Source organism: Salmo salar, chromosome ssa28 (assembly GCF_905237065.1).
Source record: "Salmo salar chromosome ssa28, Ssal_v3.1, whole genome shotgun sequence".
In the NCBI taxonomy this organism is placed as follows: domain Eukaryota; kingdom Metazoa; phylum Chordata; class Actinopteri; order Salmoniformes; family Salmonidae; genus Salmo; species Salmo salar.
The window spans coordinates 11,012,501-11,034,710 of NC_059469.1; the positions used below are offsets into that span (position 1 = coordinate 11,012,501).

At 47.1% G+C, this 22,210-nt stretch overlaps 1 protein-coding gene across 6 annotated transcripts in view; it reads left to right on the forward strand.

The window, feature by feature from the left end:
- cacna1g (calcium channel, voltage-dependent, T type, alpha 1G subunit) overlaps positions 1 to 22,210 on the forward strand; it is a 203,109-nt gene that overhangs the window by 175,499 nt on the left and 5,400 nt on the right. For 3 of the 6 annotated variants that reach the window (XM_045710400.1, XM_045710399.1, XM_045710395.1), the window contains exons 24-32: positions 4,579 to 4,727; positions 5,554 to 5,663; positions 11,836 to 11,969; positions 13,345 to 13,415; positions 14,581 to 14,659; positions 14,968 to 15,089; positions 15,176 to 15,601; positions 19,066 to 19,209; positions 20,665 to 20,787. In XM_045710400.1, coding sequence (XP_045566356.1) covers positions 4,579 to 4,727; positions 5,554 to 5,663; positions 11,836 to 11,969; positions 13,345 to 13,415; positions 14,581 to 14,659; positions 14,968 to 15,089; positions 15,176 to 15,601; positions 19,066 to 19,209; positions 20,665 to 20,787 — 1,358 coding nt within the window. Of the gene's footprint in view, positions 1 to 4,575; positions 4,728 to 5,553; positions 5,664 to 11,835; positions 11,970 to 13,344; positions 13,416 to 14,580; positions 14,660 to 14,967; positions 15,090 to 15,175; positions 15,602 to 19,065; positions 19,210 to 20,664; positions 20,788 to 22,210 lie in introns of all 6 variants that reach the window. The other 3 variants (XM_045710396.1, XM_045710397.1, XM_045710398.1) reach the window with 3 other exon arrangements.

Below are 22,210 nucleotides of genomic sequence, written 5' to 3' on the forward strand. Positions count from 1 at the left end.
GAATAGGGGAGCAGTGCATTTTGGGAAATCCAGCCGAATCTTTTCTGATTTACTTGTTTATTTTGTATCTAACCTTATGACTCAATGTTTGCTGGCTCTAAAATCTAAATCATTAATACATCATTGAATTCAATGTAGTTTCACTTGACGTTAACCCCTTCCCCATGATATGAGCTTGTGCTGTAATCAACCAGCACTACCTGTTGACCCAGCACACACTGACTCTTAATATGAACCAATCCATTGACCATAAAGGGCAGGCGTGTAAAATCAGTCACAACACCTACCAAGGTATAACCTTAATAATGATATTGGTACTGGGATTTTTTTAAACTGCTTTACCACCACATCATCTTGACCTTTGACCTGAAACAGGAGATTATCCTGGCCGTAACATTGTGACTGATCTTACTGCCTCTGGCCTGTTCTTCCTTTCACAGACATTGTTTTACCATCCAAAGCTCAAAGACTATCCTCCTTTTCTCAAGCCCCCCTTCAATCATCTTTCTACCACAAGCCCCAGTTTCACCTGACCAATCATCAAAAGCATCACTTGTGCATCGTAGAGATTTAAACCACATTTAAACAACTTTCACATCCCAATAGTACCAAGGTTACTCTACAACAATCCATGATATGGTACCATCTACAGCTTGGTTGAAAATCAACATAGCACCCTATAGGTCCTTTCACGGTATCCATCACATCGCTCCACTGTGAACCCACACACACACACATCCAATCAATCCAAACCTCTATACACTGCATGTGCAAACCAACTCAACCAAAGCTACTTCATGTTCAAACCCATACACACACATTCAACCCAACCAAAGCTCCTTCAAGTTCAAATCCATACACACACATTCAACCCAACCAAAGCTCCTTCAAGTTCAAACCCATACACACATATTCAACCCAACCAAAGCTTCTTCAAAGCCATACACTGTACATCCAACCCAACCTGACCAAAGCTACTTCAAACCCATACACACACATCCAATCCAACCAGACCTTTCAAACCCATACACTATACATACATTCACTCCAATCCAATCAAAGCCCACTCACACTGTGACAGTGAACCCATTGTGCTGTGCTGTGGTGTATACACTCCCTCGCAACATGACCAGGGACTTCAGTGTGTCTGTATTTCCCAACCCGAGCCTCGTCTTCCTGAAGTTACTGAGTGTGGCTCAGTCCAAAAATAACTCCTAGTTCCTCACCCTAACCTTTATACCCTCACTTTGTAGACTTCAAAGAATCAGGTGGGTATAGGTAATGTGGGGCAAGGGGTTAAGAGGTTGTTTTTGGACCAGGTTTTAGTATTGCTTTGGTGTTCTTTGCTAACTAACTGATCCTTTCTTTTTCAGTCAGATGATCTTTGATGCTTCACCAGTGCTTTCAGCCAAAGGGGTCTTAGATCTCCAAGAGTAACATATCATCATGTGTCATATGTATGATATGTTACCTGAACCACATCATTCCCTCTTGAAGGGTTAAAGTATAACTACCTTTTGGCTAAATACTCACACGGGGCACCAACATGTAGGGTACTCAATAATCTTCACACAAGGCACCAACATGTTGGGTACTCAATTATCCTCACACGGGGCACCAACATGTAGGGTACTGAATAATCTTCACACGAGGCACCAACATGTTAGGTACTCAATTATCCTCAAACGGGGCATCAACATGTAGGGTACTCAATAATCCTCACACGGGGCACCAACATGTAGGGTACTCAATAATCTTCATGCGAGGCACCAACATGTGGGGTACTCAATTATCCTCAAATGGGGCACCAACAGGTAGGGTTCTCAATAATCCTCACATGGAGCACCAACATGTAGGGTACTCAATAATCCTCACACGGGGCACCAACATGTAGGGTACTCAATAATTCTCACACAGGGCACCAACATGTAGGTTACTCAATAATACTCACACGGGGCACCAACATGGACATCCTGTTGAACATGCTGCGTGCTAGTCATTCAGCAGATCCTCTTATCCCAATTAGTGGACTACATAGGTCTAAGACCCTTAGGTTGATTGATGGGATGTGGGTCTGGTTGATGTTTATGTTATGTTTGTGAATGTAATGTTTCTATTTGTGTGAGCGAGAGAGAGAGAGAGAGAGGAGAAAAAGAGACAGAGAAAGATGACTGTGCTGACTGTTCTTCACTATCATCTTGTCAATGTTCTCTTTTTCCCAGAAGAGTAGACCTGAATATGCCCTCACATCCCCACAGAGCACACAAACACACACAGGCACACTGTGCACATACAAACATACACTCACACACTTTTGAAAGTCTTTAAAGCTGATTTGGCAAAAGCTAATATGGACGTTAGGTTGACTCATTGGTTTGGCATGATATCACAGTGTCAGTCTGTTCCAGTGAATCTAAAGTCAGATCCATTCTCTGAGTGCTGCTCAGCTCTTTCTTCCTCTTCCTCTCTACTCTCACCTCTCCTACCTCCCCGAGCGAGAGCTGGGCCTGAGCCATTGGGGAAAAGGTTCTACTCTCTTGTTTTCCCTCTCTCTCCCTTTCTCAGTGCAGTACTTACACAGGGAAAGGTCCGTCTCTCTCATTCTCTCTCTCCTTCTCCCTCTCTTGATGCAGCGTTTTAAACCTATGAGAGTTTTGCACTTACAAAACTGCTTTAGATTGCTTTAAAAAAACACAGTCAGCCATTGAAATGTCTAATACATTATTTGGACAGTCCTCTCAAGATACAGCAATGGATGCTCAATACACTATACTAACAGTTACATTTATCGAGCTTCTAGTGAGGCCATTAAAATAAAGTGTTAGGCCCTGCAGCAAAACTGCAGAAGCTAAGCATTTTCCCAGGAAGTTTCACTGCCACAACATTTGCGCCATTGGGTTTACTGCCTATAATACATGCACTGCTATAACGTATAATGGGTCTGCATTTTGTACAGTAAATGTACGATAAAACAATAGCCCAGGTAGACACCGAACGAGAGAGAGCCTCACACTCAAGTAGATTTATGATGAAGAGGACAGAGGAGAAGAGGTGACAATGGACAATACAGTGAATACACGAAAACACACACACACACAAACACACACACACGTACCCCGTCAGGAGTTTTAGACAGCTGCTGCAGCAGCCACCTGGGCTAATTGGCATGAGGGAGAGTTGAACAGCACCTGGGGGAATCACGCTGTGTGTGTGTGTGTGTGTGTTTCCATTATGGCCTGTCGCTGACTCCTCCTCTACTTCATATGTCCTCTCTCTCTCTTTCACTGATGGACAGAGAGTGATAGAGAGACTCTCCTCCCCCTTACTCCTCTTTCCTCTGTCCTTTATGGATGGATGGATAAAGGGAGGACAGATGAGAGAAACAGGTGTGAAACTGTAAATGATATACTGAACTGTAAAATCAACTGTCCTTTTTGTTGTGTACAGTATGTCCCACTGGGCACACACTGGTTGAATCAATGTTGTTTCTAGGGCCGGGACGATACCAGTATCGCGATACTTGTTAGCGTCTTGGCATGGAAACAAAACCCAAAGCAGATTTAACTTCTTTAGGTAAACAGCCTTAATGATGGAAAAAACATTGTTATCTTGACAACCAGTCACATTTATTTATTTTCCAATCTATAGCGCACACTATTTTACATACAGATGTTTTTCAAATAATTTTTGCCATGGAAAAAGTATTGCAATACTGGTATCGTCCCGGCTCTAATTTGTTTTCATGCCATTTCAATGAAATTACATTGAACCAATGTGGAATAGACGTTGAATTGACATCTGTGCCTAGTAGGGTCTTTATGAGAGAGAAGGAAAGGAAGAGAAAGAGGTAGAGAAAAGATACAGCAAGAGTGAAAAAGCGAGAAAAAGTTGCATTGAAAAAGACAGCATAAATTAACCATTCACTACCTGCTCCCTACAGCCTCACAATGCACCAAAATAACCTCACTCCTCCACAGCCACAGTCTCTTCTACACACACACACACACACACACACACACACACACACACACACACACACACACACACACCACCACTTTGGGCGTTGGCGATGCTGTTTATTTCCGTTCATGCTCTCTCAGAGGAGACTACATTTGAATAATTGTTGATCAGAGGAGAGCATCTCTGATTTGATTAGTCATGACTGGCAGCCACAGGGGACCTGGGCCCAGGAACACTGTGCTTCTCTCGCTTTCTCTCCCTCGTTTTCACTCATTCTCTCTTTCCAAGATCTCTGTGTCTTCCTGTACCTCTTTCCTCTCCTTTCCTCTCCTTGTATACCTCTCTTTCCATGTACCTTTGCTACTCTCTCTCACTCCATCTGTTTTTCATTTGTGTCTCTATCTTCTGTAATTATGTGATATATATATGTCAGTATGGGTGTGTATGTTTTTCTTTAACTAACACTATTATATCTCTTGAGACCTGCGGGCTGGCATCCACCTCTCGAAACCTTTCACCCACAATGTCCAGTACACTACTCCCTATCTCACTCTATGACCCCCCCACCCCGCCTACCTCCCTGTCCTCCCCTCTCTTACTCCCCCCTTCCAACAGAAGCTCAGAGTAAGCCTTACTACTCGGATTACTCCCCCACTCGTCTCCTCATCCACAAGATGTGCACCTCCCAGTATCTGGACCTCTTCATTACCATTGTCATCGCACTCAATGTCATCACCATGGCGATGGAACACTACCAGCAGCCGAAGGTAGGACTTGAGCAATGATGGGGTTTGTAGTTTTAAGGTAGAGATTTGAAGTCTGTTAGTTATCACCATGGTCCCTCAGAAAGCACTGACAAAGATTCCCATGACAGCCTAGTTTGTATTCATTCCACATAGTCCAACATCATTACTCTGGGATTTGTAGTTTGTTTGCCTGCACAAACAGATTTGAGAAAAGTTATTTCAATTCTTCAGGGGATTTTCTCCACATTACATAAAGTAATACAAACAATTCATGAACTAAACTCCCACGTAAATTATGTCTCAATGAATTGTCATTGTTTATTATCAGCCGAAAGGTGATTCGTGATGAAAACAGCTTGAGTTTTCCGATGAAATTACCATGTGTCCGGAAAGGTTATGCATGAGATATAGATATAGAGAACAGAGAAATAGAGAAAAGGAGAGACAGTAATAGAGAGAGATGAGGGTGGTAGAGAGAGAGAGAGAGCGAGAGAGAGAGAGATGTGGTAAGGGTGGCCAGAGGAGAGCAGAGCAGAGTCAGTAAATCCCTATAGAGTTACTTGTCTGATCTTCTCACAACATGCCTACTTGGAAAAGGTCACTTTTTACATTGAGATGGGTATCGTGAATTCCCCCAGGCTACAAGACACTTTTATACCGACAGTCTTTTCAAAAAGAAGCAGAGAGAGGGAGAGAAGGGAGAGAGAGGGAGATGGTAGGGTGTTGAAAATGCCCGACTCTGGGAAAATGTTTACTTTGGGAGAGTAAGACGTCAGAGAGAGACCATATATACAGTAGCTATAACCTGTGGAATTCTGTACTACTAACCATGCCTCCCTCCCTCCAGGAGTTGGACGAGGCGCTGAAGATCTGTAACTACATCTTCACCATCGTCTTCGTCCTGGAGTCTGTCTTCAAGCTGGTGGCCTTTGGCTTCCGACGTTTCTTCAAGGACAGGTCAGAGGTCACACTTTGCCTCAGAGTAGGAGTGCTAATCTAGGATCAATTTAGCTTTTTAGAGCAAAACTGCCTCGTATTTGGACATGGGAGATGCTTTGTGAATATGGGCCCAGCTATGTTCAGGTGAAGCAGAGATGGTGTGTGTGAGTTAGTGTGCTGTGGAAAGGTGCAGTGGTGGATTACTCTCTCTCAGTTAGGCCTTTATGAATACAAACTGCCTCGTTAAACACACTGCCTCAGATTATATCATAGCTTTAAAATCCTTGGCTTCCAACTGAACAGCACAAAGACAAACACACACACCCAACCACACACAAGAGCATGTACACACACATGCACACACACAGAGATGCACACACAAACGTGCGGCCGTGTACACGCACGCAAACACACACAGGACTACGTACACACACACAGTCACTGTACACTCAGTGCCGACAGTGTGAGTTTGCAGTGGACCTTGTAACCGAGAGGCCTATGATATCCTCTGTCTTTGCCAGATTAGACCATTATCCCCCGGCTGAGATCCAGAGTGTCACATCACACACACACACACACACACACACACACACACACACACACACACACACACACACACACACACACACACACACACACACACACACACACACGAGAGAGGCAACTAGGTCCCCCAGGGGTCCAATTGAAAATGTCATTGTGTTTAAAGTGATCTGAGTAGTTAGACACTGACGTGACGAAGAAACTATCGAGTGGCGTCGGACCCTGCCCTCAGAGAACACACATACACACACACTGGACCCTGGCAGATTAAGAAATGTATGATGAATTGGCAGACACGCTCAACGATGGCAGGGGGCTTAGGAGTTAGACCACGACACACAAACACACCCACGCACACACATTTCTGATGGAGCAGAAGTGGAAAAAATACATTTATTCTGCTTACACACATTGTGTTCTCATCACCCTCTTTCCAAGACAGAACAGTTCTGCTCAACTTGGAACAGCAAGTTATTAGTGATCTTATGGGGTGTCGGGGTGAGTGTAGCTGGTGCATGGGAGTCAGGCGCAGGAGAGCAGAGATGAGTGAACAAAGCACTTTACTGAGGCAATCATAATAACAGAACGCAACCGCGTCACAAAATGAATGCCCAAAGAACAGGAGAGGCAGCACAAAGCACAAAAATAACAAAGTACAAAGTACCGGCTTCCACAAAACATGGGTGTAAAACAAAACCCGGCGCAAACCAGCCGGAAACGTGCCCACCTGACAATAAACAATTTTACACACAGACATGGGGGGAACAGAGGATTAAATACACAACAAGTAATGAGGGAAATGTAAACCAGATGTGTGGGAAAACAAGACAAAACAAATGGAAAATGAAAAGTGGATTGGCGATGGCTAGAAGACCGGTGACGTCGACCACCGAACATCGCCCGAACAAAGAGAGGAACCGACTTCGGCGGAAGTCGTGACAGTACCCCCCCTTGAAGCACGGCTCCAGCAGCGCGCCGACACCAGCCTCGGGGACGACCCGGAGGGCGAGGTGCAGGGCGATCCGGACGGAGACGGTGGAACTCCCGCAGCATTGAAGGGTCCAACAGGTCCTCCACCAGAACCCAGCATCTCTCCTCCGGACCGTACTCCTCCCAGTCCACGAGGTACTGAAGGCCCCTCGCCCGACGCCTCGAATCCAGTATGGAGCGAACGGAGTACGCCGGGGCCCCCTCGATGTCCAGAGGGGCCGGAGGAACCTCCCGCACCTCAGACTCCTGGAGTGGGCCAGCCACCACCGGCCTGAGGAGAGACACATGGAACGAGGGGTTAATACGGTAATCGGGAGGAAGCTGTAACCTGTAACTCACCTCGTTCAGTCTCCTCAGGACTTTAAATGGCCCCACAAACCACGGACCCAGCTTCCGGCAGGGCAGGCGGAGGGGCAGGTTTTGGGTCGAGAGCCAGACCCGGTCCGGGGCCTCACTGCGGTGACGGTCTGCGCTGGCTTTCTGGCAAAGCACAGCGGACTGAAGGTGAACATGGGCGGCGTCTTTCCACCTGCCCGTTACTCTCAGGGTGAAAACCAGAGGTAAGGCTGACCGAGACCCCCAGACGTTCCATGAACGCCCTCCAGACCCTCGAAGTGAACTGTGGACCCCGATCAAACACTATGTCCTCAGGCACCCCATAGTGCAGGAAGACGTGTGTAAACAAGGCCTCCGCAGTCTGTAGGGCTTAGGGAGACTGGGCAGAAGAGGAGACGGCAGGACTTAGAACAACGGTCCACAACGACCAGGATCATGGTGTTACCCTGTGAGGGACCAAGGCCGTTGTGGAACGGGTAACGAGTGTAGCTTACCTCTGGGCAGGTGCCTAGCAGCCTTACACTGGGCACACACCGAGCAGGAGGAAACATAAACCCTCACGTCCTTAGCCAAAGTGGGCCACCAGTTTTTCCCAGTCAGACAGCGCACCGTCCAACCGATGCCTGGATGACCAGAGGAGGGTGACGTGTGGGCCCAATAGGTCAGCCGGTCACGGACCGCAGACAGAACATACAGACGCCCAGCGGGACACTGGAGGGAAGTGGGCTCGGCACGTAGCGCCTGCTCAGTGTCCGCGTCCAGCTCCCACACTACCGGCACCACCAGGCAGGAGGCCAGGAGTATGGGGGTGGGATCCATGGGCCGCTCCTCTGTGTCATACAGCTGGGACAGGGCGTCTGCCTTCACGTTCTGGGAACCTGGTCTGTAAGAAAGGGTGAAAACAAAACGGGTGAAAAACATGGCCCACCTTGCCTGGCGAGGGTTCAGTCTCCTCGCTGCCCGGATGTACTCCAGATTGCGGTGGTCAGTCCAGATGAGATAAGGGTGTTTAGCCCCCTCAAGCCAATGTCTCCACACCTTCAAAGCCTTGACAACAGCCAACAGCTTCCGGTCCCCCACGTCATAGTTTCGCTCTGCAGGGCTGAGCTTCCTCGAGAAGAAGGGACAGGCGCGGAGCTTCGGTGGCATACCCGAGTGCTGAGAGAGCACGGCTCCTATCCCAGCCTCGGACGCGTCCACTTCCACTATGAACGCCAAAGAGGGATCCGGATGGGCCAGCAGGAGAGCCAAGGTAAACAGAGCCCTCAGGTGACCAAAAGCCCTGTCCGCCTCAGCCAACCACTGCAAAAGTACTGGTCCCCCCTTCAGCAGTGAGGTAATGGGAGCTGCTACCTGACCAAAACCCTGGATAAACCGCCGGTGGTAATTGGCAAACCATAGAAACCGCTGCACCTCCTTTACTGTGGCGGGAGTTGGCCAATTACGCACGGCTGAAATGCGGTCACTCTCCATCTCCACCCCTGAGGTGGAAATGCGGTACCCTAGGAAGGAGATGGACTGTTGGAAGAACAGGCATTTCTCAGCCTTGACGTACAGGTCATGCTCCAACAGACGACCAAGCACCCTGCACACCAGGGACACATGCTCGGCAAGTGTAGCGGAGTATATCAGAATGTCATCAATATACACCACTACACCCTGCCCGTGCAGATCCCTGAAAATCTTGTCTACAAAGGCTTGTAAGACTGATGGAGCATTCATCAACCCGTACGGCATGATGAGGTACTCATAATGCCCTGAGGTCGTACTGAACGCCGTCTTCCACTCGTCTCCCTCCTGGATACGCACCAGGTTGTAAGCGCTCCTGAGATCTAGTTTGGTGAAGAAGCGTGCCCCGTGCATTGACTCAATCGCAGTGGCGAAAAGAGGTAGCGGGTAACTGTACCTCACCATGATCTGATTAAGGCCTCGATAGTCAATACACGGGTGCCGACCTCCCTCCTTCTTCTTCACAAAAAAGAAACTCGAGGAGCCGGGTGAAGTGGAGGACCGAATGTACCCCTGACGCAGGGATTCAGAGACATTTGTTTCCATAGCCCTCGTCTTCGCTTGTGACAGGGGATACACGTGACTCCTGGGAAGTGCAGCGTCTACCAGGAGATTTATCGCACAATCCCCCCGTCGATGGGGTGGTAATTGAGTCGCCTTCTTTTTGGAGAAGGCGAGAGCCAAATCGGCATATTCGGGGGGAATGCGCACGGTGGACACCTGGTCTGGACTTTCCACCATAGTAGCACCAACGGAAACCCCTAAACACCTCCCCGAGCACTCTTGCGACCACCCCGGGAGAGCCCTCTGTTGCCATGAAACAGTGGGGTCATGACAAGCTAACCAGGGTCATTGAGGAAGAGACTGATTCTCTTAGTGTGACCACAATGCGTCACCATGCCCAGAAGAGCGGTGGCCTCCCTAATCAACCCTGACCCTAATGTTCGACTGTCTAAGGCGTGAACTGGGAAGGGCATAGCCACTGGAACGATGGGGATCCCTAAACTATGGGTGAATGATCTGTCTATAAAATTCCCAGCCGCGCCTGAATCGACGAGCGCCGTATGCTGGGAATGTGGGGAAAACTCAGGAAAAGTAACAAACAAAAACATGTGTGCAACAGAGGGCTCTGGGTGAGAATGGTGCCTTCTCACCGGGGGTGACACCAGAGTGCCCTGCCTGCTGCCTCAACTCCCAGAGGGACCAATCCGGCACCGACCGGCAGTGTGACCTCTGCGGCCACAGATGGTGCATGAGACAGAACCTCCTCCGGTCTCCCTGAGCGCAGCACCGCCCAGCTCCATGGTCATCGGAGCGGTGGTGCTGGGGGATGGAACCGACAGACCCCGCTCTGGACGTCCGCGGATAGCCTGCAGGTTATCCAGCCGAATGGACAGGTCCCCCAGCTGGTCGAAGGTGAGGGTGGTGTCCCTGCAGGCCAACTCTCGACAGATGTAGCAGCGATAGTGGTCGATCAGGGCCTTGTCGTTCCATCCTGCGCCGGCGGCCAGGGTCCGAAAGTTCATCGCGAACTCCTGGGCGCTCTTCGTCCCCTGCCTCAGATGGAAGAGGCGTTCACCCGCCGCTCTACCCTCGGGCGGGTGGTCGAAGACTGACCGGAAGCAGCGGATGAAATCCTCGAAATGGTCCAACGCCGCATCTCCTTCTCCCCACACGGCGTTGGCCCACTCCAGGGCTTTCCCCGAGAGGCACGAGACGAGGGCGGACACCTTCTCACGGCCTGAAGGAGCCGGGTGGATGGTTGCCAGGTAGAGATCTAGCTGCAACAGGAAACCCTGGCAGCCTGCAGCTGTCCATCGTACTCCCGGGGAAGGGCGAGACGAATCCCACTGGGACCGGGTGAAGGGGGGGCGAGTAGTGGAGACCCTGGTTGTGCTGGTGGAGGCGCTGGGGGAACTCCCTGTCTCTCCCAGCGGTCCATGGTTTGGACCACGCGGTCCATGGCGGCGCCGAGATGGTGGAGCATCGCCGCGTGCTCTTGGATGCGCTCCTCGACCCCTATACCAGGGGCACCTGCTCCTGCTGACTCCATATTGTGGGTTTGAAATTATGTCAGGGGGTGAGTGTAGCTGGTGCATGGGAGTCAGGCGCAGGAGAGCAGAGATGAGTGAACAAAGCACTTTTCTGAGGCAATCATAATAACAGAACGCAACCGCATCACAAAACGAATGCCCAAAGAACAGGAGAGGCAGCACAAAGCACAAAAATAACAAAGTACAAAGTACCAGCTGCCACAAAGCACGGGTGTAAAACAAAACCCGGCGCAAACTAGCCGGAAACGTGCCCACCTGACAATAAACAATTTCACACACAAACATGGGGGGAACAGAGGGTTAAATACACGACAAGTAATGAGGGAAATGTAAACCAGGTGTGTGGGAAAACAAGACAAAACGAATGGAAAATTTAAGGTGGATCGGCGATGGCTAGAAGACCGGTGACGTCGACCGCCGAACGCTGCCCGAACAAGGAGAGGAACCGACTTGGGCGGAAGTCGTGACATGGGGTTTGTTATATCTACAATAATCACGGTGGGAAAGTGTATCGGTGATTTCTCTCACCATGTTACTGTAGAACTTTGCTCTAATTAAACACCTAAGATGGCCCAGGGCCTCTGACAGATCCTTGGATTGTCTCACACACTAACACACAAACTTAAGACCTCCTAAGGCTGGAGGTTTTCTCCAATTTTCCATCCTCATCTTGTGGGCTCACCTTTGGGTAAAGTGACCCATAGTATGCACACATGTCATTGGTGCGTGTATAACATGCCCTTTATGTGTGTGTGTAGGTGGAACCAGCTGGACCTGGCCATAGTGTTGTTGTCCATCATGGGCATCACTCTGGAGGAGATTGAGGTCAATGCATCCCTGCCCATCAACCCTACTATCATCAGAATCATGAGAGTGCTAAGGATAGCACGAGGTACACACACACACACACACACACACACACACACACACACACACACACACACACACACACACACACACACACACACACACTCACAGGAGGCTGCTGAGGGGAGGATGGTTCATAATAATGTCTGGAATGAAGCTAATGGAATGGTACCAAACACATGGAAACCATCTGTTTGATGTACTTGATATCATTCCACTTATTCTGCTCCAGCCATTACCACAGCCCATCCTCCCCAATTAAGGTGCCACCAACCTCCTGTGATAAACATACATACATTCTTTCTATCTCTTCTTCTCTCTTTATTTTTTATCTCTCTCTTTCTCCACACACACACACACACACACACACACACACACACACACACACACACACACACACACACACACACACACACACACACACACACACACACACACACAAACAAACTAAATGTGCCTCCTGTACTGTCCTGCTGTTTTAATATGGGTTGTAAAGCAGCGGTAGGTATCCCAGGGACTCCCCTCTTTGTCATTTTTGTGTGGTGGGTCGTAGAGTTTCCCTGGTGAGCTGCAATGAGACCAGATGGCACTCGGAAACAAAGTCATCTCACAAAAACAGGACAGAGATGGGGAGAGAGAGGGAGAGAGGGGCTCCAGGAGGCAGACTGGGAGACAGACTGGAGAGAGGAAGAATAGAGGAAAGAGAAGTGTATGGAAAGAAAAGAGGAAGAGCAGAGGAACATAGAAGCAGTAAGAGGCAGCACTGCTCATCTGCTTCTCTCGGATTACTGCTCAATAGAGCAGGAGAGGAAAGATAGCAGAGAGGGTAAGCTGATTACTGTCTTTGTAAAGACAGGAGGGCAAGATTAGAGAGAATGGAGGGAAGAGACAGAGTTAGAAGGGTAAAGAGAATGTATTTCGAGAGGCAGAAGGAAAGCATGGCCGCTCATCTCCTTTGGGCTGATTACTGTTTAAAGAAAGAAGAGGGCAACTTGTGAAAGAGAGGAGGATGACAGGAAGAGGTAGAGGATGAGGAGAGGTAGAAGAAAGGAGTGAATGATGAGATAGGGATGAGGGAGGTAGAGGTGCTCATCTCTTCAGTCTGATGACTGTGTGTGTAATGAAAGAGCTAGCGGTGGGAGTCGTCATAGATTATTATCACACAGGACCCTAAGGGTGTGCGTGTGTGTTTAATTAAAGTTGTAGCCGTCCTCCACTGTTACCAACGGCAATTAACCCTGCCTCATCCGTCACTGCCCTGTCAGTGACATCATCAGACTGCGACCCCAGACATCATCACAGAGTGCAACCTCGGTTAGTATCTCACGGAATATGTTTTACCCACAGTTATTCCCAAATTTCATTATTTTCTCTCTCGCTGTGTGTGTGTGTGTCCTCAGTGCTGAAGCTACTGAAGATGGCAGTGGGGATGAGAGCGTTGCTGGACACTGTCATGCAGGCTCTGCCTCAGGTAAAGTACAGTAGAGGTACTACCACCAGATCACTATGCATGTTCTTCCGGTCTAAGACATTTAGCCTTATCACATTTAGCCTTTCCATTGGGTTTATGGTTGCATCAGCCATTTTACTTACGCCCATTACTAATCTTTCTCACCTTCTACTATAATAAGGATCTCTTTCCATGTTTCTTCCAGGGTACTCCTATGGAGCTACAGCTGCACCAATTAGCTGGGTGTTTCTGATGCAGCGATAGAGAGGGAGAAAGGGAAGAACTACTCCCAAGAATAGGTAGAAGGGGGGAAAAAGTTTTGAAAGAGGAGGGAGATAGATAAGAAACAGCGAAATAGAAAGGAAGAGAGAGGATGTGAGGAAAGGCTGCAAGATGCTGTCGCTGCCAATTCTCTCTAAAACTCAGATTGGAGGGAGGGAGGGAGGGAGGGAGGGAGGGAGGGAGGGAGGGAGGGAGGGAGGGAGGGAGGGAGGGAGGGAGAGAGAGGATGAAGATAAAGTGATGAGAGATAGAGCAGAGTGAGGGTACATGTTGAGCTGCAGGCTACAGTGTTAAATCCTTCAGAGCTTGTCATATCTACATAATTAATAATGATAATAACTTACACATTTTTTGGGTCAGCTGAGATTAGCTTTGGAGTACATTCTAAAGCTGTAGGCTTACTGTACCCGACCTGGGCATAAACCCTCTACCTCTCTATTGCCTTATCTCAATTCACTCTGGGGTCGTTCCACGAAATGAGTGTATTTTGGATCCCTTTGACATTTTAAGAAGAAATTGTGCACCGTTAATGAATTGTAAAGGCCTGTTCTATTCAATAAAGTGCCCTTTAATGTCGACCACATGGTTAATTCAGTCAATCTGAAATCCGTGCCCCCTCTGTGACTTCTAGGATGATTTTAACCCACTTGACCCCAAAATGTCTCCACGTTTTCACCATCAATGCAAAGCCCTAGTTATCTTGTTGCTTTGACAAAGCCATTTCTGAAGATTATTATTTACTAGTGATTTATTTGTCTCTCACCTCATTTTAAGGTCAACCCTGTAACGTGAACTGAACTCTTGTTGTAAAATATTGAAACTATAACTTTAGTTGTGTTAAAGCAGGTGAGCTGGTCCTACTCTCTCCTCTCCTCTGTCTCATCCCTCTCTCGTCTTTCTGCAGGTGGGGAATCTGGGTCTTCTCTTCATGCTGCTCTTCTTTATCTTCGCAGCACTGGGAGTGGAACTGTTTGGTGATCTCAGTAAGGACACCACACACACACACACACACACACACACACACACACACACACACACACACACACACACACACAGCTGCTCTGGGTATAAAATGTTCTCTGCTGGCGTTTAATTCACATTAGGTCTTAATTGCTTTCTTTTGATTCCTTTCTTGAAATAATTTATTGATTTCACTAATTGTGGCTTTTAGCTTCCAGATAAATATAATTATTTCACCGTGATTATGATTTAATTGGAAAGCTCTGTTACGTCGGAACACACACACCCTAAGCTCTCTCGTTTTCCCTCTCCCTCTCTCTGTCTCTATCAGTTTGTGATGAGCTGCACCCGTGTGAGGGCTTGGGACGCTACGCTACGTTTAAGAACTTTGGCATGGCCTTCCTGCTGCTGTTCAGAGTTTCCACAGGAGACAACTGGAACGGCATTATGAAGGTGAGACTGGGCCACCATTTTGTATGCAGTGTCTGTGTTGTGTCTCTTTCTTCATGTGTTCATCCACATATGTATGTCCCCTCCAGGACACCCTGCGAGACTGTCAACAGGAGAATGCAGGCACCTGTTACAACACGGTGGTCTCTCCTATCTACTTTGTCTCCTTTGTGCTGACTGCCCAGTTTGTCCTGGTCAACGTGGTCATAGCCGTCCTCATGAAGCACCTGGAGGAGAGCAACAAAGAGGCCAAGGAGGAGGCAGAGCTGGAGGCTGAACTAGAGCTGGAGCTCCAGCATGGAGGAAGGGGAGGGGGAGGCAGTGGTAGATCACCCCAGCTAAGCCCTCTGGCCCTGGGCATGGAGGAGGGATCTGGGGGCTCCCCCTGGAGGTCTCCAGAGAGGGAGATCCAGAGGAGGGGAAATGTGATGGATTCTCCCCCAGCAGATATCACTAGAAGAGACTCCATACACATCAGCACTGATCCTCCGCTAAGCCTGGAGCCACCACTAGAGGTGAGTGTGGTTGACTGACACCTGGGTGTGTGTGTGTGTGTGTGTGTGTAATGGGGGGGGGGTTGGAATTCTTCCTTTCCCTGGTTCAGGGGGAAACAGGAATTACCATTGAGGAGCTACAGTAGAATCTGCAGACAGATGCTTTTGTCCATAACTGTAGAACTCCTGAATGAGATTCCCTCTCTTGTATATGTGTGTTTGTCTGCTTGTATATTAACCTTTATTTAAACAGGGAGTCATGCTGAGACCACAGTCTCTTTCGCAGATTGGCCCTGCGTGAACACATCAATAAACAACAACAATTGTGCTATACATATCTATATACACATCGATTACACAATACATGAAAAGCAAACACAAAACACGAAACGCAAAACACAATCAATAATATGAAACAAACACATTCTTCAGAAAAAAGACTCTCACATCTGCCTGAATTGCCCTAGAGCAGCCCCCCCCCCCCCAGTTTTCAGAGAAAAAAATGTAAATGTTATTTATATATACAGTACCAGTCAAAAGTTTGGACACACCGACTCATTCAAGGATATGCTGAGCAATTGTTGGCTGCTTTTCCCTCACTCTGCGGTCCAACTCATCCCAAACCATCTCAGTTGGGTTGAGGTCGGGTGATTGTGGAGGCCAGGTCATCTGATGCAGCACTCCATCACTCTCCTTCTTGGTCAAATAACCCTGACACAGACTGGAGTGTGTGTTTTGGGTCATTGTCCTGTTGAAAAACAAATGATATTCCCACTAAACGCAAACTAAATGGGATGCCTATCGCTGCAGAATGCTGTGGTAGCCATGCTGGTTAAGTGAGCCTTGAATTCTAAATAAATCACTGACAGTGTCACCATCAAAGCACCCCCACACCATCACACCTCCTCCTCCATGCTTTACGGTGGGAACCACACATGCAGAGATAATCCGTTCACCTACTCTGCGTCTCACAAAGACACGGCGGTTGGAATCAAAAATCTCAAATTTGGACTCATCAGACCAAAGGACAGATTTCCACCGTCTAATGACCATTGCTTGTGTTTCTTGGCCCGAACAAGTCTCCTCTTCTTATTGGTAATGGTTTCTTTGCAGCAAATCCACCATGATGGCCTGATTCATGTAGTCTCCTCTGAACAGTTGATGTTGGGATGTGTCTGTTACTTGAACTCTGTGAAGCATTTATTTGGGCTACAATCTGAGGCTGGTAACTCTAATGAACTTATCCTCTGCAGCAGAGGTAACTCTGGGTCTTCCTTTCCTGTGGCGGTTCTCATGAGAGCCAATTTCATCATAGTGCTTGATGGTTTTTGTGACTGCACATGAAGAAACTTTCAATGTTCTTGACATTTTCCAGATTGACTGACCTTCATGTCTTAAAGTAATGATGGACTGTCATTTCTCTTTGCTTATTTGATGAGCTGTTCTTGCCATAATATGGACTTGTTCTCTTACCAAATAGGGCTATCTTCTGTACACCACCCCTACCTTGTCACAACACAACTGATTGGCTCAAACGCATTAAGAATGAAAGAGATTCCACAAATTCACATTTAACAAGGCACACATGTTAATTGAAATTCATTCCAGGTGACTACCTCATGAAGCTGGTTGAGAGAATGCCAAGAGTGTGCAAAGCTGTCATCAAGGCAAAGGTTGGCTACTTTGAAGAATCTCAAATTAACTTTTTTGGTTACTACATGATTCCATGTGTTATTTAATAGTTTTGATGTCTTCACTATTATTCTCCAATGTGGAAAATAGTAAAACAATTAAGAAAAACCCTTGAATGATAGATGTGTCCAAACTTTTGACTGGTACTGTATATATTTTATTTTACATTTTTATATGGACATAAAAGACTGTAAAAACACCAGGGAATCTGCTCCAAGTGATTTTAATTTTGGAAGTCTGTTCCCAACTATTACCATGCATGATAGAAAGAGACATGCGATCATAAACAAATGTAAGCAAGGTTTGAAATGATTATATCTGTTTGGGCTTCTTGCAGCCAATTTGCGGTCTACAAACTATCTTTAATTATGTTCCGGTTCCCTGACCATCCGCTCAAGAAAAAAGCAGCCCACGGCTGAATCTATTTGATGATCGCTCCACTAGAGGTACCAACTACACCAACTTTAAGGACTTTTGGAAATCATTCCACATGAGCTGCAAAATAACTAAAAGCAGATTTACCTGACTGAGTGGAGATTGAAGGGATTTCCAGGGTTAGACATCCCTTGAGTCCAGGTCTGGTAACTTATGTAGCTCAGGGCGGCAGGGTACCCTAGTGGTTAGGGCGTTGGGCTAGTAACCGAAAGGTTGCAAGTTCGAATCCCCGAGGTACAAATCTGTTGTTCTGCCCCTGAACAACCCACTGTTCCTAGGCTGTCATTGAAAATAAGAAGTTGTTCTTAACTGACTTGCTGAGTTAAATAAAACAGGGTAACAATTGTTAGCTTTTTGATTTGTTATGAACCCCGTTAGCTGACGCCAATGGCGACAGCTAGTGTTACTGGGGTCCGACACATGGAAAAGACATTACAGACAAAATACTTTATAATTTGCATACATTTAAAAATATTAACATGTAGTGTGTGTGTGCACCTATCAGTTACACATACATGTCAGTACATACACACAACAATGAGATAGGTATGACGGAAGTTTATGCAACAGGGCTTTATAGACAAAAAGAGTGCATTGCATCGATCTACGTGACTTCGAAGAGGACCAGCTTACTTTCGGATACAAAATGCAATGATGTGTACTGAACCTTTTTCCCGTAATAAAGTTGCGTATGTGTATCAGTCCCAGTAGACTAGTGCCAGCCGTAGGTCACTGTAATGCCATGGGAAAGACAGGACACAGCCGTATGTTGTTTACTAGACTGCTATTTCCAGCCAACAGGCCTTTTTATAGTGACTAGAGGTTGGGCTGTATCATTCTTCTGATGTTATCTCTCTCTCCTCTCTGTCATCCCTCGCTGGCAGAAACATGTGTGGTTAAACTCCAATCTGTTTCCTCTCCCTCTTGGGTTGAGAGTGGAGTTTTAGTAGTGTTTTACTGCCCCCTTCTGGTTTGGTGAAGGAACTTTCAGTATTTAGGAACATGACGACGATCGCGAGTATTGGTTCTGTGTAGACCAGACGTAGGTTAACAACCTGATGCATGTCCTGAAGCATGTGCAAACACCACCTGCGTTTTATTCTCTGTATGTGTTCTACCACACCTGACCTTGTTGTCTTCGCTCACTTCCTTCCTCCTTCTGCTCCCTTTTTCCCTGTCCGTCTTTCTTTCTGTGTGTCTCCTCTCTATTTCTGTCTACGTTTCTGTCTTTTCTGTCCCCTCGTCCGTCTGTCCGTCTGTCTGTCCGTCTGTCTGTCTGTCTGTCTGTCGGTCGGTCTGTCTGTCTGTCTGTCGGTCGGTCTCTCTCTCGGTCTCTGTCTCTCTATGTCCATCTGTAGCGAAGAGCGATGTTTGACTCGGTCTCCTCGGTGATCCAGGGTTCGATGGAGGGAGAGTTGAGTCTGATGGACAACCTGTCAGGGTCAATATGTCACTACTACGCCCTGCCCCCACTACCCAGCAAGCACTGCAGTGACAAGAAGGTCAATGAACTCGCCTGCGCAACCCTGTCATTCTTCCGCCTCAGCCGATCACTCACCCACACACCCATGCTGAAGTCTTCTCTCTGCCTCAATCTATGGCACACACCCTCCTCTTAACTCTAACTCAACCCTTTCCCCCTCCTGTTTCTCTTACTACACTCAACTCTCTCACCTCTTACTGTGTGTTCCCATTTCTCTCTAATTCCCTGTGTGTTCCTTGGCCAATAATATTATTAGAAATGTGGTCACCCTCCAATATCCCTCTCTCAGGTATAGCTATAGGGTAATGATATGGTAGTATACCTACCACACACACACACACACACACACACACACACACACACACACACACACACACTTGGCTTTGAGCTTTGAAAACGAACCACCCATTGGATTGAGCACCAACTAATGATAATAATTTGACTCCGCTGCCAAGCTGGCTGGACACACACACACACACCGTACGTGATAATTTCCCGAACATTGAGCGATGTATCACTGTTGAATTATGCATCTGAATGTCTCCTTTTCCCCATTCAGGAAAAAACGATTCAGCCAATCACATTAGCATTGCTAAACAGTGTCTGCTAAAGCTTTTAAAAAGGATGAGGCTAACGTAATGCCGCAGCAGTAATAGCCTCACTGCCTCTCCCTCTCTGTCTGATTCTGAAAAGTTAGCAGAAATCTCTTCCAGGCGCCCACTCAGTCTCTGCCAGTTAGGACCCCTGCCCCTGTCTGCACGGCTGGCCCAGTCTTTTGCCTGTCAAAAAGCATTTCCTCAATTCATTCTCCCGGTTAGGGGTGAGTGAGGGAGGGAAGTCAGAAACAGTAAGCGTTTAGCAGAGCAAGCTCTGAGAGTTTGACCCCTTCCAAGATGGTGCTCAGTGTTGTGAAACTATGCTAGCTATACTAAGGTTGCATTACATGAAGTCTGTTTATGTTCCCAGCTCATCCTGTGTCAATTACTCTTCATAAAAAGTTGAACCTTTCAATATCATATATAATAGACCATTTTGTGGTTTGTCTGTGTGATGTTATATTGCTGTGTATTTGTCATCTATATGGATGAATGTTGTTTAATTAACTGTTGGCCAGTATATTTACTTGAACTGTTGTTTGTCATATCTGTTTGTCTGAAATTAGGTTTATATATCTGTGTGTGTGTTGGTTTGTGTGTGATTTATCCATGTATCTGTTGATATGTCTGTTGATGATTCAATCTTAGGTGTTAGGTGTTGTGTAGGGTTGTTTGCTATATCTACAGTATGTAATTGTGTGTTGTTACAACACATGCTGTCTGATGTCTTGTCACGTCTGTGCTATGCATGTCATCAGATTGTGGGATGTGTGTCATGCCACTGTCTGTTTGTGTGATTAGTCGGATTGTGTGTGTGTGTGTGTGTGTGTGCGTGTGTGTCTTCTCTGCTCACCGGGCCTTGTTTGTTCTCTATCTAGATCCCTCTAGCGGAGATGGAAGCTCTCTCTCTGACCTCCGACAAATCCTGGTCCCTAGCTCTCACCGACGACTCCACCCCTGATGATATTAACCCTCTCTTACTAACCAGTCTGGAGTCCAACGTACTGACAGTTCCTCTCTCTCTCTTAATCCCATCGCCTCCTCTTCCTCTGCTGTCTCTTGTAGCTTAGCCTTTCCCAAGGGAGCTTCCGAACTCAGCTGGCTCCTCCAGTCTCACTCTCTCTGGGGTACTGGCTATAGGTTGGAGGTTACCTTCTGGATGTCAGTTAGGCAACACTATATAAACACTATATAGAGATGTCTAAAGAAACCAATGAATTTTGCATGTAATGACACTATTGTAATTTGGTAATCAAGCAACTTGAACACTAATTGAGTGGCAGAGATAGGGTAGAGAGGGACACGAGGTGAAGCTACTCCCTCTACACTACTTCAGTTCTAATTAGTCTCCTCACAATGTCCTTTACGGTGGCTCAGAGAGGACATCTCTGCTCTCAGCTCTCTGAGTTTCCCCCACGCACCGTAGCTAATTGAGAGTTGTCGGGAAACAATCTGGGATAATTTACGACCAATTTACCCTCGTTAGCTTGAGAGTCGTTCTCTCTCCATTGCATGTCAGACACAGAGCGGTGGCGACGTACAACCTTGCCACTCATCACAAGGGCGTTGAACTAATCAATCAGGTTGTATCGTAGCGTGTGATGAATGTAATAGCTGTGTCGGCGATTTTCCAAACCCAGTACATGCATCACACAGAGACATTAATGATTTCAAATGAATCATAGATCTGGAGGTAAAACACAGAGAGATGTGAGCAGGACACACACATGAGTTTGGAAGACCCTGGAGATTTTTTTAACCATCCGCTCTTCTCCCTCGCTCTCTCTCTTTCTCTCTCTTTTTCATTCCACCTTTCTAGCCTGGTGTCTGTCCGTTCCAGTCCAGTCCAGTAGACTAGTGCGCCTGCTCGCCTGCCCGTACCTCTTTTTCTCTTGTGTTTTCTCTCTTTTTGTCTCTCTCTCTCTATTATCTTTCTCTGTCTTCCTCTATTTCTGTCTTTTGTCTCTGTCGTCTCTCTTTTTTCCCTGTTTGCTTTATGTGTCCTCTCTCTCTCTCTCTCTCTCTCGCTCTCGCTCTTTCGCTCTCTCTTTTGTGCTGTCCTCTGTGTTATAAACAATGTGACAAGTGAATGTAGTGCCACTCCGATCTCTGTAGTTAGTAGCTGTGGGTTAGATATGTTGTCTGCTAGCCAAGGACATAGCAGGGCACTGGCCTAGCTTGCATTTTCTGGCTCTCAGAACCCAGGGGTAGAATAAACTACCTGCTCTAAAGCTGTGGCCTAAATGATAAGCGATTACAGCAAAAAGCTCAAGCATACAAATGCTCCATTCATTTGTCTTGCTACAATAAAGACACAGACAATGTGGTTTCAGTTAGTTTCAGTAACTCTGAGCCCAGAGCCAGGTCTGTGCCAGTCTCCTCTCTGCCACTAGTGCAATGATGCCGTCTGTCTGGTCTGTCGCT